The 19,948-nt window shown below is 40.2% G+C and overlaps 1 protein-coding gene across 5 annotated transcripts in view; it reads left to right on the top strand.

The window, feature by feature from the left end:
* Nucleotides 1-19,948, top strand: part of SNCAIP (synuclein alpha interacting protein) — a 77,318-nt gene that overhangs the window by 9,510 nt on the left and 47,860 nt on the right. For 3 of the 5 annotated variants that reach the window (XM_059724911.1, XM_014608760.3, XM_059724912.1), the window contains exons 3-5: nt 3,488-3,560; nt 17,037-17,902; nt 19,757-19,936. In XM_059724911.1, the coding sequence (XP_059580894.1) occupies nt 3,488-3,560; nt 17,037-17,902; nt 19,757-19,936 (1,119 nt within the window). Of the gene's footprint in view, nt 1-3,487; nt 3,561-16,867; nt 16,923-17,036; nt 17,903-19,756; nt 19,937-19,948 lie in introns of those variants that run through there. The other 2 variants (XM_019478094.2, XM_019478096.2) reach the window with 2 other exon arrangements.

The raw sequence follows: 19,948 nt of genomic DNA, 5'->3' as shown, positions 1-19,948 counted from the left end.
GACAATTGAGGACACTCAGCACTTCTCAGCATCTTGTGTCTACATGTTTGAGAAGAAAAAAAATACACTGTTGCCAAGCAAGCCAGTTCAGTAACATGCTTCTGTTTGGCAACTTGGTTTGGGTCAAATTTACGATAGTTCCTTTTCTGGATTAGTAAAGGCCAGAGTACAGTGCATCTATTAGATAAAGAAAAAATAATCCTTGGTTCTGATCTCTGCCAAAAACAAATCTATTATGATAACTGTTCATGTGTGAGCCCTTTGACATTTCACATAAGTGCTTATTGGCTCAGTTTTATAGGGATTAATACTATATATTTAAAAGATAGGAATAGTGATGTTTAATCAGTGCATTATAAAATCATGAAAAGTGGAAAATAATGTCATTAAAATATTATGTAGGTCCAAAATGGCAGGCTGGTTAATGAATGGGGGCTCCACCCTTGTCAGCATAACAGTTGGGCCCACTGAATAACATTGAAATTCTGCCTGGAGGAAAGCTTAATAACCAGAGTTGGTGGATCAGAACTGGAACTAGAGAATGAGAGAAAATAGTTGTAATGGGAAGATGTGACAATAGCTTGTGTTTTAGCAGCTAGGAAAAGTTCACTATGCAGGATAATTTGTTACCTCCTGGCAGCTCTGTAGTTTCTCAGTTGAAATTCAGTTGTGTATCAACCACAAAAGACAGATGGTAGAAATGTATATTTGCAGACATGAGTGACTGGTGCCTCCTGAATCTGGGGGGGCACCTGCAGAAGCTGCTGACAGCGGTGGCCCTGCTGGAGGGGCACTGGCCCCACTGACAGCATCAGTGTTGGCCGTCGGGGGGCATGTGCACCCCCTACCAGTCGCCTATGTTTGCAGAAGTCTTTTTTCAGGATGGAGGTGAGTTGGCAGAAATCTGCTAATGAAATCAAATATATATTATCAACAACAATCAAATTTATAATGCATGTAATAGATTTTCTTGTTGGTAACTGAATACACTTTGATGCAGTGTAGAACCAACCAGAAAGAAAATGTTGTCCTTTCAAGAAAGAGTAGAAAAAAAGAGAACATTTTTTTTTTGCACCCTGCTTAACAAAACACATAGCTGTAGACTACGAAAGACCTAATTCTAATTGAATTATAGACTTTGTAATAGCTTAACCTCGACCAGCTGGTTTTGTAAAGCTATCATACTCCTTGGACATGAACTGCTACTCAAGAATTTTATTATACCAGTTCATCATTACCTTCTAATTTGTATACTGAAATAGCAAAATGTATAGGTTAACAGTTTAATTTGTACTAAAAATAACAAAAAATTATATGCTACTCCTGTAATTTATTTATTTTTTATTTCATTGATGTCTATGCTGTTCTACCCCAAGAGCTCAGGGTGGCTTACAATATGAAGTCATAAAAACTAGGCAGATAAAATGATAATAATAGAAACAGGTCCTCAGAGAATATCAAAAGGTTAACCTCACCTGCTGAAAGCCTGCTAAAAGGTCTTACACTGCTTCTGAAAGATAGTCAGTCTTGGGCTCTGGTGGGCATAAAGAAGAGTGACTCCCAAAAATGACCTCCCGCATATTTTAGCCAACTAAATTGGGTGCACAGATGGTACTTGCAGGAGGTTGTTCTTGGCTGACATTAGGGACCATGATGAAGCATAAGGGAGAAGACAGTCCCTTTGGTATGAGGGTCTAGAGCATTTAGGGCTTGAGTGTGTTTTTGTGTATAACTTACCAGTAGATTTAGTAACATCTTTCCCTCTCCATCCATCATATGTTTTGTTTGACTAATTAGCTCCACAGTAAAGCATCACCATCCACATGTGTGCTGGTAGTAGGGCCCAGTAAATTCGCTAACTCCACCATAAGATAGTACTGTCAAGGACAGTATTATCTTACATCACAATACTTTAATTCCTCCTAAATGCACATGTAGATGGTGATGGGCTGGCTGGCGCATGAGGGTGCTAAATTGTGGGGGCTGCCTGTCACGTAGCCCTACATTTTAGCACCCTTGTGCCTCAGCCAGCTCCTCTGGAGCCTGAGGCTGCTCCATCCCAGTTCAAACTTCTGCCATCCTAGGCACACGTGTAGATGCTGTGCCCAGGAGAAGCTGACTCTGACATAAACTGCACTCGAGTTTATCATATTTCCTTAATGTCATATGTAGATGTACTCACAATTAACAAACCATCAACAAGACAGCAAACCTGCTACAATAAACTACTTTGTTTTGTGGGGAAAGCTGCTGTGGTTTTATATGTAGTGTTCTGCTTCATCTGTCAGTAGCACACTAGGTAAAAATATCCCTTCCTTTAAGAACATGTGGTATTTATACATTCATGAATATTTGAGGTTATATTAATCCTATTATTTTCAAGTTTACTCCTTTTTTTAATAGTTGTTTTAAATGTGTAAAAGCAATTGATTTTTTTCAAAAGCATAATGGTTTGTAGATATTCATTGGTTTGAACATAAATTCTTTTAACACTCTAGCATTAGATTAAGAATGGTTTTATATTGAGTAACCAGATTTCTGTTTGTGGGAAATTGTCCTTTTATAATGTTGGATCATGTCTGATTGAAGGCATTCCATAAGATTATAAGGAAATGATTCCAGCTGAGTCAGATACATATGTCATCTTTATTTTTTTCTGTTTTCAAGTTGAATACAGAAAATAACTTGCTGATCAACATCAGGTGTATCCTCTGACTTCAAAGTATTAATACATGGGGAGGGTTTGGGGGGGTTGTGTTTTTTTGGTGGGGGGCGTTTAATAAAACCCTGTTTTGGAGGAAAGGATCTTATGTGTGCATCTGAAATGAAATCTTTAAAATGCTAGTATAGGAGAGCATACATATAGATTGTCATAAAGTTACATTTCATTATCTTTAAAATGAGACTTGTTTAAAACAGGCAGGCTTGCAAGATCAGATCATGCAAGAGGCATAATAAGTAGTTTTTTTTGCGGCCTGGGCATCCATGGCAGTAGACTGCCAATCATGCGTCCCCCTCAAAGTCAGGTCTAGAGGCTAGTACCCTGTTTACCCACCCCTCGCAATGTTACTGCTGTACAAAATAGTGACCAAAGTAAGGCTTTGGTTTTTACAATATAGCCCACATACATCCTCCATTTTAATATAGTAATGGAGCTGATAGAAACTATGAATATATGAGAAGCCATCATGATGCAAGCAGTCACAGCCCATATCAGTGATAAATTCCAGGAAGAAAATGCTTTTGTTTGATAGCAAATGTATTTTGGAATCTGGGAAAAGAGGTTTTTTTGGGGGTGGGGTTCCACATATAGCTGCCACTGGATTCATTTTAGGCTGATTAGGGACAGCCTTCAGGTTACAGTTTGTCAAATTTTGAACATCTGAATATTTAAAATGAGAATCCTTGCTATTGAAGTACTTTTCTGATATATCATTTTAATGGAAAAATGTGTACTTTGTATGTATTGTCTCCTTCACTCTTTCAGTACTCTATAACATCTCTCAAGACCATCCCAGAATTATGTAGAAGGTGTGATCCCCAAAATGAAGACAAACCAGGTATGCTGCCCATTTTTGTTCACCCATCTTCTTCCTGCTTCCCTTTATATAAAAAAAAAAAAAAAAAAAAAAAAAAGCAAGTCTTTACCTTCTGGTAGTATTCTTTTATTTTGTTTTCTTTTATTTTTCTACTGCTTTATGGAAACATAGATTCCCCCCCCCCCCAACAGATGTTAGTTCATTAGTGGGGAAAAGTTCCAAAAAAGGATTTGGCTGTATACAGATAAACATAGGGCTTCATCTCAGCAGCTCCAAACCACAGTATATGCAACAATTTACTTGAAAACCCGAGAAACCATTGGTGACAAGACATAATGATGTAGGCGCCAATGAAAAAATGTTGGATACATTTACTACCCATATGGCCATGACCAGTTTTGAGGGATGATGTTTTGCCAGAATCTGAAACCCTATCAAGGATGCTACAAGATAGAATCTACTCTAAGTCATACTGCAACAGTTAAGATTAAAGCAGAGGTTTTTTAGTTTAATAGTGTAAACTAAATGAAGAGTCATGGTATATAGATGAGAACCAGCTGGGAACCTTTTCCCTCTACTGACAAAAAGTACATTCAATGTTGTTTTTCATTCTGTAAATCAGATTAAGCCTCTTTTGTTTTTTTTCTCAGTGTATTGACCAAAATGAATTGGTAAGAGTAATACTTTTGTGTTGAACTATGAAAAGTTTATTATGCCTCTACCTGATGCCTTAAGTGTGCTTTCATTAATACTGTTGAATCTAAAACAGTTACAGCTGAAACCTGAAATCTATGGGAAGATGGACAGCTTTAAGAACCATGCCATACTTTGGCAACTTTTATTTCTGTATTTCCTTTCACAGAGTTGTAAATTACCAAGGTTTGTAACTAAATTTGAAGCTTTCTAATAGCTTCTCTTCCTGCCAGAATCATTAAGGGCTAATTTGTCATGGCCCTTATGCAGCTGTACTTGGGAATAGAGGGAAGCAAAACCCCTCTTACTTCCTTTCTCACCCTTTCTCAGATTGTAACAAGCTTCAGAGAGGAGGGAAGGGATTATTCACACAAAATTTCCTGCTGCAAGCAATTGGGTACAGAAGGAGTGGAGAGTAGGAGCAGCCCACACAAACATATACGCTCACTAGCAAGAAGAGATGGTTATGGCCTGGTTCAGGATGTCAGTTGCTGTACAAAAAGGGCTAAAGTAACTTTTACTCCTCACAGAGCAAGAAGGAGCAGGAACTGTAAATGCAACAAATCACAGTTCAAGCTTTGATCTGTCCCTTAATGCCCTTTAGTCAGAATGGAAAACTGAGCAGGTCTGCTCAACTCTTGTTTACAAAATCAGTTTCTCTCCTTTAAATTTGGGGCAAAGAGTTTGACAACATAATCCTATGTAAACTTATGACATAGGCTTGGGTATTTGTTATTGGTTTTTCCTAAATATCTTGGGATATTCATGGCTCAGTGCAGCTGTGAATATAGAAAATTGTTCATACAGCTGGATTGTTTCAGGGTCTGTTACAGGAAGGTTTTTGGTTACTCCTGTGCAAACTTATTGTCTTCTGTAGGGATAGACAGAGGTAAATTTAGGCACTACTGGAAGACAGTAATATGACTGAGTACCTATGTATGTAGTAGAATAAGAAGCTGTGATTCTTTATTCTTGGCATGGGTACATAAGTGTAAAATATCAATAGAGCTACATCAGTTTACAGTAGCTAAGGATCTAGTCTGCTATTTTCTCATAGTCACATTTGAGGTGGTCTCCATTTTTCCTGATTTGCAGAGCATAGAGAATCTGTTAAGTTCATAGATTCATCGATCGGAAGGGGCCTTGTAGATCTTCTAGTCTGACCCCCTGCCCTGGGCAGGAGAGAACTTGGCTCAAATGACCCCAGTCAGGTAAACATCGAGCCTCCTCTTAAAGACCCCCAGGGTAGGAGCCATCACCACTTCCCTTGGAAGTTGGTTTCAGATCCTAGCCGCCCTGACTGTGAAGTAGTGCCTTCTAATGTCTAGTCTAAACCTACTCTCTAGCAACTTATGGCCGTTATTCCTTGTTACTCCGGGAGGTGCTCAGGGGAACAAGGTCTCTCCCAAACCCCACTGGTCCCCCCTAGTAAGTTCTTCAAGTTGTGGTTGTTGTTATATTATTTCCACATAAACATAAGCTATATCCCAGACCTATAGACAGCATTTAAACAGCTGTAAATGAATGATAACCATATATGCCAGGGGTATAGGTTGTAGCCATGTCGGTCTAAGGACAGAGGCAGACAAGGTTCTTTGAGTAGATATTGGATTTACCCAAACAACCTTGTATATATGCATTTTATTGACAGTTTAAATAATTATATACCGAACAGCTTTGCAGCTTTAGGAAAAGCTGGTCCAGTCCCCCAACTTTATTAAATACTCCTGTAGTTTGAAGGTCATATTTTCTTTTTAAAAATACTCAAAAGGGTAACTTGATAACACAACTAAGGGCACCTATACACGAGTACACGGAGGCTTGTTATTACAGTGCCTTGGAGGAGACTCTCCACATCAACCTTTGTGTCTCCTGTATCAGCATTCCCCACACTTCAAAATGGTGGCAGGGGCACTTTATCTAAAGCTCATCAAATAAGCTTTAGATAAAATGCCCCTGCCACCATTTTGAAGTGTGGGGAATGCTGATACAGGAGACACTCTGAGCACTTTAATTAGAGTGACACTTGGAGCTACTTTCATTAAAGCCCCAGAGCCTACATATATATATATAATATGCCCCAAGAGTAACTTTCTGAATGAATGTGAGAGGCTAGGATTTCTTAGGGTGGTATCTGCTATTGGGCCAGCTGTATAGTTGGAGTAAAGTAAGACAAGATTTTGAATGGGTTGAAGACACATTTCCAGCCTTCCTGTCCTGCCCACATGTGGCTCCCCCTGCCTGACATAGTACAGATGGTGCAGAGCTTTAAAGTTGAAGGTTCACATAGAGACTCAGATCACTTTGCTGGGGTGGCCTGACCCCAGCTGCCTGGTGCAGGGGGCTAGACCCACCCGATGATCTTCTGAGGTCCCTTCCAGCCTTATAATCTATGAATCGGACTCTAGGACCCCTTGGGCTCTTCTACACATGCAGTTAGTGCACATGAATACACCCTGGAGCTTATTGCTCCAGAGATTTTTGCTCCTGGGCATGCTTTTTGGACATGTGCCTGGGAGCAATTAACTCTGGAAAAATCAGCTCTGGAGTGTATTCATGTACAGCACACATAGCCTGGTCAAAGCAGCCCTAGCTGGCAGGAGGCTCCAGGGCCTGGGGCTGCTCCCACTGACACAACATGCTGCAGAGGAGCTGGCTGAGGTCAGAGGATGCTTCAACACAGGGCTACCCAGCAGGCAGCCCCCTGCACTGGAAGCACCTTTGTGCCACACCCATCCAGGTTAGCATCTACATGTACACTGAAAAAAGTCTGCAGCAGGGTTGAATCAAAAGAGAGGAATAATATAAGGAAAACTTTGAGTATTTTCTATCCCAGATAAGGACTGTTCAGGGTCAGAGTAAGTCCCAAAAGGCCTTCATGGCTGCCTACTTGGGAGGTAACTAGAATGTAAGGTCTCAGACATGGGAAGTTTGCAGCAGGGTAGAATCAAAAACAAAAATTAGGGTTGGAAGGGACCTCTGGAGGTCATTTATGTTCAACACCCTGCTCAAAGCAGGATCATCCACCACAAAAGCATTCTAGCCAGGGCTTTGTCGAGTTGGGCCTTAAAAATCTCCAAGGATGGAGCTTCCACCACCTCTCTAGGTAACCCATTCCAGTGTTTCACCACCCTCCTAGTGAGAAAGGAAATTTAGGTTGGATATTAGGAAAAACTTCCTTCAACTTGAGACCATTGCTCCTTGTTCTGCCATCTGCCACCACTGAGAACAGTCTAGCTCCATCCTCTTTGGATCCCCCCCTTCAGGTAGTTGAAGGCTACTATCAAATCCCCCCCTGCCTTGGTCTGCTCTTCTGCAGACTGAATAAGCCCAGTTCCCTCAGCCTCTCCTCAGATGTCATGTGCTCCAGCCCCCGAACTATTTTCATACTACCATGCTGCAGAGTTTATTAGCTCTCCACACCCTAATAGGGCGCATGTGCAGAAACTGAGAGGTTTACCGTAGAGCTAATTAGTCAGCTCTGCAGTAAACGTCTCCTGTAGATATGTCTTCTGAGTACTGCAAAGTGCAAGCGCACATTACAAGAAGCACAACGTCACGGACTGGGTGATACTGGGGTCCCCACACACCAGCTGTTGTATGGTTGGGATCTGACATGTATTATCCCAGATTCTGAAAATTGTTCATCCTATCATTGTCTGATTTTGGGGATCTATGATAAAATGTATCAGAACTCAATCATGCAACTAACTTAATGACTACAAGGGGTCTAACAGAGTTAGTGCAGCTTGAGGGTAGTGGCTCTTCTGTAGATCTCTTAGACATGTAGAATTCTTGTTTAAAAGGATAGCCCATGCCTGTAGAAACTGAGACACATCTAGGAGAATAGATAGAACTGCTAGGGCCCCTAAGACTCTGAGGTATCGTAAGGATTTAAGGAGGAAACCGCTTCCCATTCAGGCGAGAAAACAAGTAGGGAAGATTTGGTTCCATCCAAGTCCTGCAGAAACAAAATAATACGAGGAAAACTTTGAGTATTTTCTATCCCAGAGAAGGACTGTTCGGGGTTAGAGTAAGTCCCAAAAGGCCTTCATGGCTGTCCACTTGGGAGGTAACTAGAATGGAAGGTCTTAGATTAAACATGATTCCAGCTAATCTAGTTTCTTATTTGGTATAATCAGTCTGTCACTTTGTTTCCAGTATTTTTTTAGATAGAATGGCGAGTGGGACAGAAAAGAGCTTTTATCTGCTTGTTAGCAAGTTTTTGAATTGTACATTTTCTTTCTCTTAGTAAGAGCATCATAGATCTGGGTTGTTTTAGTAAGACCATTTGAGCAAATAATTCATTATATCTGCTCAGCAGGTCTCTCTGATCCAGTCAATTTTTCCTAAGGCATACTATTAGTTAAATTGGTTTTATAACATCCTTAAATTGGTGTCTGGAATGCAAGCAATACTTGACTTGACATCTTTATTCACTTGTTGGCATAGGTTAATTTTTCCATGGTTCCCAGCCATAAAAGTTTAACTCTATAATCATCTGCACTACTCTTTCCATTACTAAATGGAATTTTTCAGGGTTCCCAAGAGTATCCAGAGGGTGTGTTTTCTATTGGGTAAATTCATCAGCAAATATGGACATGGTATAATTCCTCCAGGTTTAGTATTCTATATAATTTTTGCATCAAGGTGTTTGGTAGTTTACTAAAAGGTGACTTTTAGTCCATCAGAATTGTTGTCTGGTGGCAGTTTTATTTAGCAGTGAATCTTAAGAATGCATTCCACTTCCGAAATAGGCCCCAAATTACTCTTTGGATAGTGTCATATTCTAACATAAAAAGGTTGACATTGTGGAAGATACAATATTCTGTTCAGATAAATATTACAGTAATGAATATCTAGTAATACATTTGTACCTGTGTTAGCTATTCAAGTTATTTTGTCTCTCTCATTGCATTTCTAGCCCTCCATTGTTTCATCATATCTAATATAGAGATATTAGTATCATTACTAATTCTGGTGATTTTCAGCCAGACAGAGCATGGATTTTATTTCACGGCATCTACTCGTATCTCAAAATCAGTTCAGAGAAGGTCTGAAAAATCCCACTTTGTTGACTTTGATAATCCCTGCCATACTTTTCTGTAGCCTCTCCTCTTAAAGAGGACAGTATTTTAGTGTTCTTTCTCCATTTAAGTTAAACAAGTGATTCATTAGTACCAGTGCTTTTACTAATGTATGGATCATCTAGAAAGATGTTTAGTGAAAGCTAATATTAATCTCTATTGTTGTCAGATCTTAACCCCAGTCCTTTCACTTGTACAATGGATTTGATTATCAGTGATCCTTGGAGATGAGAACAACACTTTTTTTTTTTTTCTCTGTCATTCATAAATCTTGGTATCTTATGCAGTACCACCTGTGTCAAAGCACAAATTGTGCTCTTTGAAGCTACTAATATGTTGATATTGTAAAACAGTGCCACCTTCAGTTAAAATTGTTAAATATATTTCAGTGATGTTATTAATCAAAATAGAAATATATTCAGCACTGTTTTCTATTATTCCATCAATGTGTACATGCTCGCTGTCTCTCTGATTCATTTCAGCCAATGTAAGAAATGTTAGGGGTCTTACAGGCAATGTTAACAACTAGAAGGAAATTTCCAAAAATGTCTATAGTATAGACAGTGTTGTGTTGACTGTATACAAAGTCAGATGCAGAGTATTGTACGTGGACCTGGAATGAATACAAATCTTAATTCACTCAAGGCTCTGCTGAAGTCATGAACCACAAAAGAGAAGATCAAGCATTTCTTTTAAATGACAACAGAGTTTCAAATATGAAATGGTTCGTGTATTTACTTGAGATCCTCCAGTAGTTATACAGGGTGTAAATGGCAAAAAGTACTTTCAGTCTGTTGTGTGGATGTATATTGAATAGGCTTCCTGTCAGTGCTAGGCCTGTCATCATTAAATGATTATGAAACGTAACTTGCACATGATAGTACATGTGAAAGTGGTATTAAACCCAGCAGGGAGAGAGGAAGTGCCTCAGGTAAGGTAAGAATTTGAATTAATTTAAATTAATTCATTTGACATAAAAAAACAAAGCCAAAGCTAACAGATTTTTTGCCAGTTTACAAATCGCCAAAGCCTAAATGGTTCATTGAAGAAACTCTTTGTTACCTTCTTGGTGATAAATACCTTAGATTTGCTAACCTGGGGGATTTAAACATTCATGTTGGCAAGGCCTTATATTCAAAAGTTCCACAGCATATCTCCTCTCTTATCTTCCTAGGACTTGGATCTCACTTTCAGTCAAACCCATACAACTGATCACATCTCAGATCTGATCTTTGGAGGAAGATGTGGTGTTAAGAGGACACCACAAGCCAGACACTATGTTGAACAGTCATTAAGGATATAGCTTGTCAGGAGCCAGGGCAGCAGCAAGCTAAATTGCCCCTAACTGGCCCTGGCTACCTGAGTGGTCCTGGCTGCCAGTGCCTCAACTACTTTCAGCTGCCCCAGTTGCCCACATGGGTGTGGCTACTTTCTTATAAACAGTAGCTCTTTCAGTGCCCAGCAGACTGATCCAGCAGCGTTTTTCTTTTTTTGTCTAGCCTTGAGCTTTTGACTCCTTGGCTAGGGACAGAACTTACACATAAACCACTGTAAGTGATCAGAAATCAGTTCAGATCTGTAATACAACAGAAGTTCAGTGCATGTAAACTACTTTCAAAATGGCTGAAACTGGTTTAAGATAAATCTGGATGGATGTAGTAGTATTAGACTTCACTGATTTAAGTTAAACCAGTTTATCGAGCTTATGTCCCAGATCCCCTCCAGATTTCAAGTTTACTCAAAGTCCCCCAGCATCCTGGGATGCTTAATACTTCCCTACAAATCCTGCCTCGCAGTGTGGGTAGGCCAGCATGGGCCTAAGCTGTCTGCTCCAGCCAAGCAGGGAGGTGTGCTCTAGCGCCCTCTGGCTTGGGCCACTGAAGTCATGTGACTGCATTTCTGGAATCAAAAGTGAATGTCTGTTTACTTATTGGTTCAATGTGCGTAGTTTAGACTAACCTGCGAAGATTGAATTGGTTCAACCCCAGGCTTTTTGATTGTCTGTAGGTAGCCCTTGTTCTTAGTTCCTTGGTTCCTGCCTTTTGATTCTTAGTTTCCCAGTTCCTGAGTCCTGCCTCTTGGTTCCTAGTTTCCTGTTCCCCGGGTCCTAGTTCTTGACTTCTTGGTTTCATCCTTGTTCCTGGCTTCTGCCTGCTGGTTCCTGCTTGCTGACCCTTTTGTTCCAGACTTGCTGACTCATAACTCCCCAGTTCCCTCCCATGCTCCTGACTCAAGTTCAGACCTCTATTTTCTGACAGCTGGCTTGTGGCTTTAGTTTGGCAGTCTCCCACACCCCAGTCCTGGACAGCTATGGTTGCCAGTTCTGAGGGATGAGTTCATGAAGGTCACGGCTTATGGCTGTGCCTTGGTTCTGTGACATCCTGCACCATATAAAGAGAGGGGACACTGGTGGAATACAGTTTGAAGCACAAAGACTTTCTCAAAGGCAATGTTTAATCTGTATTGCATGCCAAAAGAATGTTCTCTTCAGACTCTGGAATTGCTAAGTTGCTCCTCAGGGCAGTATGCTGCTTCAATAATCCTGACTGCCTTCAGTCCATAGAAGAACCTAATGCAAAATGTTGCAAACTCTCATCATTTCAGGATCTGTTCAGGAAGTCTTCTCAAACTGCAGGGACCTGCTTCCCCTCTGTTAGCCAAAGAAGAGTCATTTTCCACTGTCAGAAGTTAGTCCGTTTCCATGTCAAGAAGTATTAGTCCCTGAAGAAGCTATAAATCTTACTTGGGCCTTTCACCAGCTGGGGAAAGAAAGTTGGAACCAACTCTTGACCAGAATACCAGTTCCTCATTCTAGAAAGAAAATGCCTCATTCTAGAAATCCTTTATTTCCTTCTTCAAATATGCAGTTGCCTAACCAACCCAGACTGCATACAGGTGTATGTTAGATCTGGCCAGTTACTATCTATTGTCAAGCCTTCCATTTCTGAGTTAGATCATAGAGATATTAGCAGTGAGGAAAGAATGATCTAAGATTAGAGCATGGACCTGGGTTACATTTCTTGTTCTGCCACAGACTTCCTGTCTAACTCTTGCAAGTCACTTAAGACAAGGCTCTCAAAGGTATTTGCTTGTAACTCCCATTCCCATCAACACTAACTCAAATCTGTTAGAGTTAAGTGTCTAAATATCCTTGAGAAACTTATTCCCAGTTTTCATACACCTCCATTTCCCATCTGTAATACTTCCCTACATCACAGCTCTGTTGTTAATGTATATACATTAAAAAATTTGAGGCACTCTGATACTGAAGTACTGAGATAGTGTCTGTACCTAGCAGTAGATATCCAAATACCTGCTACAAGCTTATTTGATTGATGCCAATATCCCAGACTCATCACAATCAGGATTCAGACCAAGCAGGACATAGGACAAGCAGCATTTATTTGCACTAACATGATGATTAGATGTGGATGAATAGAGGGAAGTTATCTCTTCTCATTCTCCTGATCCATTCCTTAGAGATATTGTTTTCTTTCTGAGAGAAGTGGCCATAGACCAGGGAAATGGACCGATACACTTGAAGCCCTCCTATGGGAGAAGCACTTAAAGCACAACAATAGGAAACTGCACTTTGTCCACTAAACCAGGGGTGGGCAAAATATAGCCTGCAGGCCTAATCTGGCCCACCAAGCCATTCTCTCTGGCCCATGGGGCCCCTAAAAATTTTAGAAAATTAATTTTTATCTGCCCCTAGCTGTCTGTCAAAGATGACGGGTAGCCAGCGGCAGTAGGACCCAGGGGGAGCCTGTGGCAGGACCCAGCAGCTGAGCAGCAAGGCCAGCCCAGCTTCATCCAGCCCCCCAGCCCAAACCTGAAGCCTCTGCAGCTTCTGACCACGTGATCCTGAAGCTGTTCCCTGCCTCCCTCCATCTGAGTGGAAAGTAAGATAAGATTGGATGGGGGGAGACCGCTGCGAGCCACCCAGCACCTGGGTGGCCCATGGTGCTTGCCGGGCTCAGCTGGAGCCAGAGCAGGAAGCAGTGGGCAGGGGACAGAGGGAAGCAGTGGTAGGGAGGGTGGGGCACGGGAAGCAGTGGGGGCTGCGGGGAACAGCATGTGAAATGGCGAGCAAGCATGCAGGAGGGAAAGCAGGGAAACGGTGGCAGCAGCTCGTGGGTGTGAAGCCAGTGCAAGTGCCATGGGATTGGCAGGGACCCAGGGTGGGGTGGCAGGAGTGCGGAGCCTGAGCACAGGGTCTGCCTGGCTGCATCACATGAAGCTCGCATGCAGTCTGCAAGAGCCACACGCAATGGAGCCAGCAGCCTGGCTCACATGCATGTGTTCTCTCGCTCTTTCCCACACACACCATACAGTAGGACTGCATTTTGAGCTATTATGCAGTCATGCCTAGATGCATTTTGTAAACACATAAATCAGTACAAAAATATTTTAAAATACAATTAAAGTAAGTTATAGTAGATATAATTTTTTGTATATGATTTGGGTTTTTTTTCTGGTTTCAAGATTGCAGCACCCTTCCTCTCAAAAGGAGTACTTCCAGGGCAAGACAAGGGACTTCTAGTAGCAAAGGTCAGGGATTGGGGGCTGGATTTGCAGTCCCAATATGGTGACCAGGGGGCGGGGAAATTGTCAAGGGGTGGGGCTATCCATGCAGCCCAAAACTCGGTAAGCAGCTCTCCATCCAAAATAATTGCCCAGCTCTACACTAGACCCTTCACCCACACAGTAATTATGACTCAATTATCTCTCCGATCCTGTTTAACATCAACATGTAGCCAGTGGGTCAACTGGTAAAATGAGCACAGAAGTGCCAGCAATGCATAGATGGCACCCAGCTCTACTTATCTGTTACAGTGTATAACAATACCACTGCCAGCTACATGGCTCACTGGATGGATAAGTGCAGTGATGAGAATTATTTTGATCCTAAAGCTTCAACCAGCTTGATCCTAAATGAGCCATTGATAGTGCTGGTAAGCAGGAAAAGCACTTTGAGGAGTTTGCAGTCTCACTGGGTTGAAGATACAACCCAAGGCTGCTTGGTTTGATTCATAGTTCAGAAGTGCTCCTGGATTCCCTACTGATAAGTTCCAGCTAGACAAACTTTGGTTACTGTAATATTCAGGTGATTGTATAGTCAAAGAAGTTATTTTAAATTTGTCCTCCTTTTTGGATTGCCTTTCTAGCCATTATTGTGAAAGCATATGCTTTTAATTGTTACAGGAGTATCTTTCTGAATCTGCAGTTAGCTTTAAACAGCTCAAGGGACATCAAAAGAGATAATGCAACTACTTCACTACAAATTTATGTATCTTTTGGTATTTATGCATATTTACTGCTTTTGAGATCCAACTTATGGCCATCAACTGCTTTTGAAGCTTTGGCCCTAGCAGTTTAACTTTTATTGTAAATATCAGGGCAATGCTTTGCTTGTACAAGCGTCACACGTCATAAGTGTCAGTGAAAAGGTTGTAAAAGATTTTTTCCATCCCTCTGGCGTGACAGCCATCTCTATAGCATCTAAGCACCTTAAGCATGAATGAGTGAAAGTCAGTGAATGTAATGTTACAACACCTTAATGAACTGGTTAAGTATTGTTGTCTTTTTTTTTTATAGTTGGTACTGAGATACAGGAAACACACGCATCTTATCCCAGGTTACATCAGGACTTTACAACAGACATTGGGATAGAGTCAGCTGTTCTGGATCCCAGTTCCCTGTCTTAGCCACCAGACCCGTAAATCAATTTGTATTCGTTTGACCCAAATTGTCCGTGGCCTCTGCATGACTCCATAAATGTGGAGGGATGAGCAAGAGGCTTCGCCTGTGGAACAGCTGCTAAAGGTTACTCATAAAAGTCACTGGAGAACACAGCCGCTACTTGTTCCTTGAGCAAGCAGAATCAAACTTCTGAGGATGAGGGAGGAGTCTGAGTCATAGCACTGCTCCTGGTTTGTGGACTGAGGCTGGTATCAGGGGAGCCACACTGCACTAATCTAGCGGTTGATATAAAACATGTGCCTTCTGTGCACAGCAAGCAGCACCAAGAGAGCCTGTACAACCCCCTTAATGTTACATGCAGTAATCTAGCACTTTATTGTGTGCGGTGTAAGTCCATGGTCCTGTTCAAAGAAAAAAAACAAAAGTATATTAATGAGTTCATAAAACATAAAGAGTTATTGTGTTTTTTGATGGGCAGTAAGTAGAAAGATGTGATCCTGCTTACCTACTGAACAAAGTAGAAGGAAAAATGAGTCAATGAAAGGTGTCTGACTTTTACCATGGTTGTGATGAAGAAAAAGAGAAATAAATGACCGTGTTTAGGAATGGTTTGTAAAAGTCAGACTTTCCTGACTCTTAACATGAATATTAACACTGTCCCATCAGTATTCTGTGTAGAATTAGATTTTGAAGATCAGAAAATGGAAAAAGATAGCTCAGGTCAGCCTGGAAACAGAATGGATCTAAGTATGAGGAAAGTGACGACAAACAAAAGGTTGATGTCTGTTCCTGTGTCTAGACCCCTCTGTTGAAAGCACTGTTTTCATAAGACTCAGACAGAATTCATTTCCATACAGAGTCCTTAATGGTTCCTGTCAGAACAAAACAGCTGGGAAACATATGGTATCCATTTCCCTGTATCACTTGGAAAAAATTTCACATGTAAATAAAACCAACATAAAAGTGTAGCCCTTTGAACTTACAATTTTATACAATATATAAATAAATCAGTACAATGCGTTCTTTGTATTGGCCCACTAAGTTATATGCCTTTTTATTACTATTATTTTTATTATTTCCTGAGAAGTATATTCTCAGGAACTTCCAAAGATACCAAGGTAATATTCATACAGCCCCAGTTACTAAAGCTTTAATAGCCTTGCTGAAGAAGTATATAACTGCTTCTTAAGAAAGGTGTTTGGTACAAATTGTGTACGTGATCACGAATTAAACTCCACTGATATTGCATGCATGGTTAATGTGTAATAAATCTATTATGCTTATATTGTGCTATTAAATTTTAGAATGTGTTAATTCTTGATAAAAGTGATCTGAAAAGGAAAATGCATTGATGTGATTTATAAATATAAAAGAAACTCTTTATCAGGATATCACTGATTCTGGGAGTTGGTAGATATTACAAAATCTAGCAGGGGAACACAGGCTGTAGAGGAGAATGGGGCTCTGAAGCAATTGAATTATCCCTCCCAGGAAGCACCAGAATGGCATAAACAAAAATATTCTCAATTCTTCTGCAAACATTTTCTGTAAAAATGGACACAATTCATCACCATATTTCTGCTTGTAAAATAACAGTCCTCCATGAACAAATTTGCAAAATTGTCAACCCATCCTACTGTTACACACCCAGAAAAATACCCAACTGCTACAGGACAGTCCAGTGAAATAAAAAGAATAGAGCTTGGCTTGGAGCTGTCATGAATGCCACTAGGCTCAATTTTTGGTTTCTCTGATTACAGATAATTTTGTTCTTGGCATTGAAATGGTATGTGGAATTTAAAACAAATATATTTTCAATAATATTTATGTCTCTCATTCCTGTAGCAGGAGTAAGATTAATCATAAATCTGCTTACGTGTAAAATGCGGCATGTTTTCAGGTAATGTGTATTCCCCTTGTTTTGTCATGAGTATTGCATATTCTGAAGATACAATATAATGAGCATTTATATTTGACACTGATAGTTCTAAATTTTACTCCTTTGTTTCTGCAGTTTCCAGCACCAGCTGGAGCTGTGGCGTTTCAACTCTTATTGGAAATGCACAAAAACCGGGAGGAATTACAGATATGTGCAATAAGTTCAGACCAGTGAAGAGGGTTTCCCCACTGAAGCACCAGCCAGATTGCTCTGAAAACAATGAAAGTGATGACCAAAAGAACCAGAAGGGAGAGTATCAGAAACGTAGTGATTCTCACTCTGCACCTCAGAACGATGATCAATGCCCAGGAGATGGAGAGAACCTTAAAAGTAAAAGCATTGAGGCCGGCGTTTTGCTTGGGGAGCTGGAGCACTATGACCTGGATATGGATGAAATTTTGGATGTGCCTTACATTAAATCAAATCAGCAACTCACTGCTTTTACTAAGGTGGCACCAGAGAAAAAGATTTTGGGTGTATATTCAACACTGAATGGCCTTAGCGGCAAAACCAGCTCTGCAGGGAACACTGAAAACTTGCCAGCCAGCACAACACAGTTTTGTGTTCTGTCCCCTGTGAAAAACTCTCATTTGAGAAAAATGCAGCCCATTGTCCTTGATCAGCACAAGCATTTAAATGAAGAACTAGAGCTTTCCCAGCCTCTAGTTAAATGTAGTTCAGTCCACGAACCTGAATCCCAAAGCAAGGGCTTCCTCAGCAGAACGTTTGCTGATCCCCAGGCTCATAAAACTGAGAAGACCATGCCAAACTGCCAGCTGAGGACTTTTCATCTGCAGACGGCAGAGACAGAAAACAAACTTAATGAACTGAACAGTAATATAAACTGGAACAGTGTAGGAGGCCCAGAAGAAAGGAGTGAAGATGTGAAAAAAATTAAAAGTATCCTAAATATTGTGAAAGAAGGGCAAATATCGTTATTGGTAAGTGTCCTCTTTTTTGTAAAACATGTAGAAAAGAACACTATACTGATGCTTTAAATCAGTCGGTTGACTTCATGTGTATCGTGCACTGCAACTCTGTGCACCCTTAATTAGAAATTGAGGGTACGAGTTTTCAGTTGAAAGTTGTGGAGTTTAAATCACATGTTTAGCTAAACTAGCAATAATTTTAGATAGTTGCAGACAAAAATAAACTGAAATAATTTAAAATAAAGAGGCTTTCAATTTTAGAATCCACTTGTGCAATACATTTGAATCTGAATGGAGTCCTTTCAAAATGTATGCAGTTCATTTTGTTCGGTTATTTGTCATTTACATCAGTTACTTCCCATGAGAACAGAGAGGCTTCTGTTGTGTTCTGATTATTATGCAGGAGTGTTCATGCCAATTGGTTGCAACAGCATTTGCAGACAAGAGTTTACTCTAAAGCCTGACTGCCCTCTGTCCCATATGAAGTTTTTAGTTAGCTCCAGCTCTGCAATCAGACATCATCAATACTCGTTTCCAAAGAAACAAGATCCAAGTTAACAACAGGATGCAAGCCAAGGAAACAATTCACAAAGACTGTCAGAACAGTAGCATATGTGCACAAACTATTTTGTACTGATTTTTTTTTTTTGGTTCAGGTTTAACATTTTAGAATAAGCACAATATCACTTTAACACTAACCAAAACTGTTCTTAAAGACTAGTAATGGGCAGGGGAATCTGTCACAATACTAAAGGAGAAATAAAACCAAGTCATTCATCCAAAAATTAGAAATAAAGAAAACCAGATTTTTTGGATATATTTAAAAAAAATTAATTGAGACAGACTCATCAAGTGCTTGTATTAGCTAATATGCATAGTTACATGATCTCATCATGGTTAATCTCTTGTCTTCCTTTTTTAATCTCTCTCCTGTTATTTCTCAAAGCCACTTGTTATATTTTGCTGTAAAAATAGATTTGGGTGGGATTACATGTTACCATATGTCTGTGCAGTGTAGCACAATATTCACAAGCATTATTACAATACAGGTTTTATTAATGAAATCAGTTCACAAATTAGCATAGCATTCAGGTGTCATGGAGCTGAATTACATTTTTCTTTGTATTTAACAGAAACTGAAACTCTCCATGGACTAGGATAAATTTGGCCCTTGGCACATGCATTTACTGGGGAAGCATCATGGACACTTTAAATTGATGTTTTCCTAGAGGTAGAAGCAAAAAAGAAAAGGGACAAATTGTAAGACATGCAGTGTGATTAGAAAATATATTCATGTTTTATTTTGGTTGACAAAATAATATACTAAGAGACTGTGTCACAAAACATGACCTTTCATAGTAATTGCATGAGACTGATATCAACAACATAACCACTACCTAGTCCTTTATCCTGGGCGCATTGACACGAGATGCTTACTGTGCATTGGCCTAATAACAGTGCACAGTAGCATGCCACAGCAAAAACAGTGCTAATAGCCTACTGCACAGTGTTATTAGGCTACTGCACAGTAAGTGTCACTAAATCGTGCACTGGCACTACTGCACAGTAATTTTAAGTATTGCACATTTAGCTAGTGCTTTATTAAGGAATTAGTAAACTAAATGTGCAGTATCTAAGGTGCGTTAATGAATGTGTAGATGTGCCCCCTGTCTCTAATATAGGCCAGTCCCAGCTTACAGGAAAAGTATAAAATCCCTATTATGGACAAGTAGAACATGCAGGGACATTTCCTTGTCTTCTCACAAACTGTTTGCTTTGTAAGCTTCATGGTTCAACATACATTTTTCTAATTTGCACATGTGATGTACTGATTTTTCACCTTTTTCATACTTTTTTTTTGTACAGCCACACCTGGCAGCAGACAATCTGGACAAAATTCATGATGAAAATAACAACAATCTGTTGCACATAGCAGCATCACAGGGACATGCTGAATGTTTGCAGCATCTCACTTCTTTGATGGGAGAAGACTGTTTGAATGAACGGAACAGTGAACAACTAACTCCAGCTGGATTAGCAATAAAGGTAACTTGGTTT

The sequence above is a fragment of the Alligator mississippiensis genome, chromosome 3, assembly GCF_030867095.1.
Source record: "Alligator mississippiensis isolate rAllMis1 chromosome 3, rAllMis1, whole genome shotgun sequence".
Lineage (NCBI taxonomy): Eukaryota > Metazoa > Chordata > Crocodylia > Alligatoridae > Alligator > Alligator mississippiensis.
The sequence above is the reverse complement of the archived record's forward strand: the minus strand, read 5'-3'. Positions and strand labels throughout refer to the sequence as shown.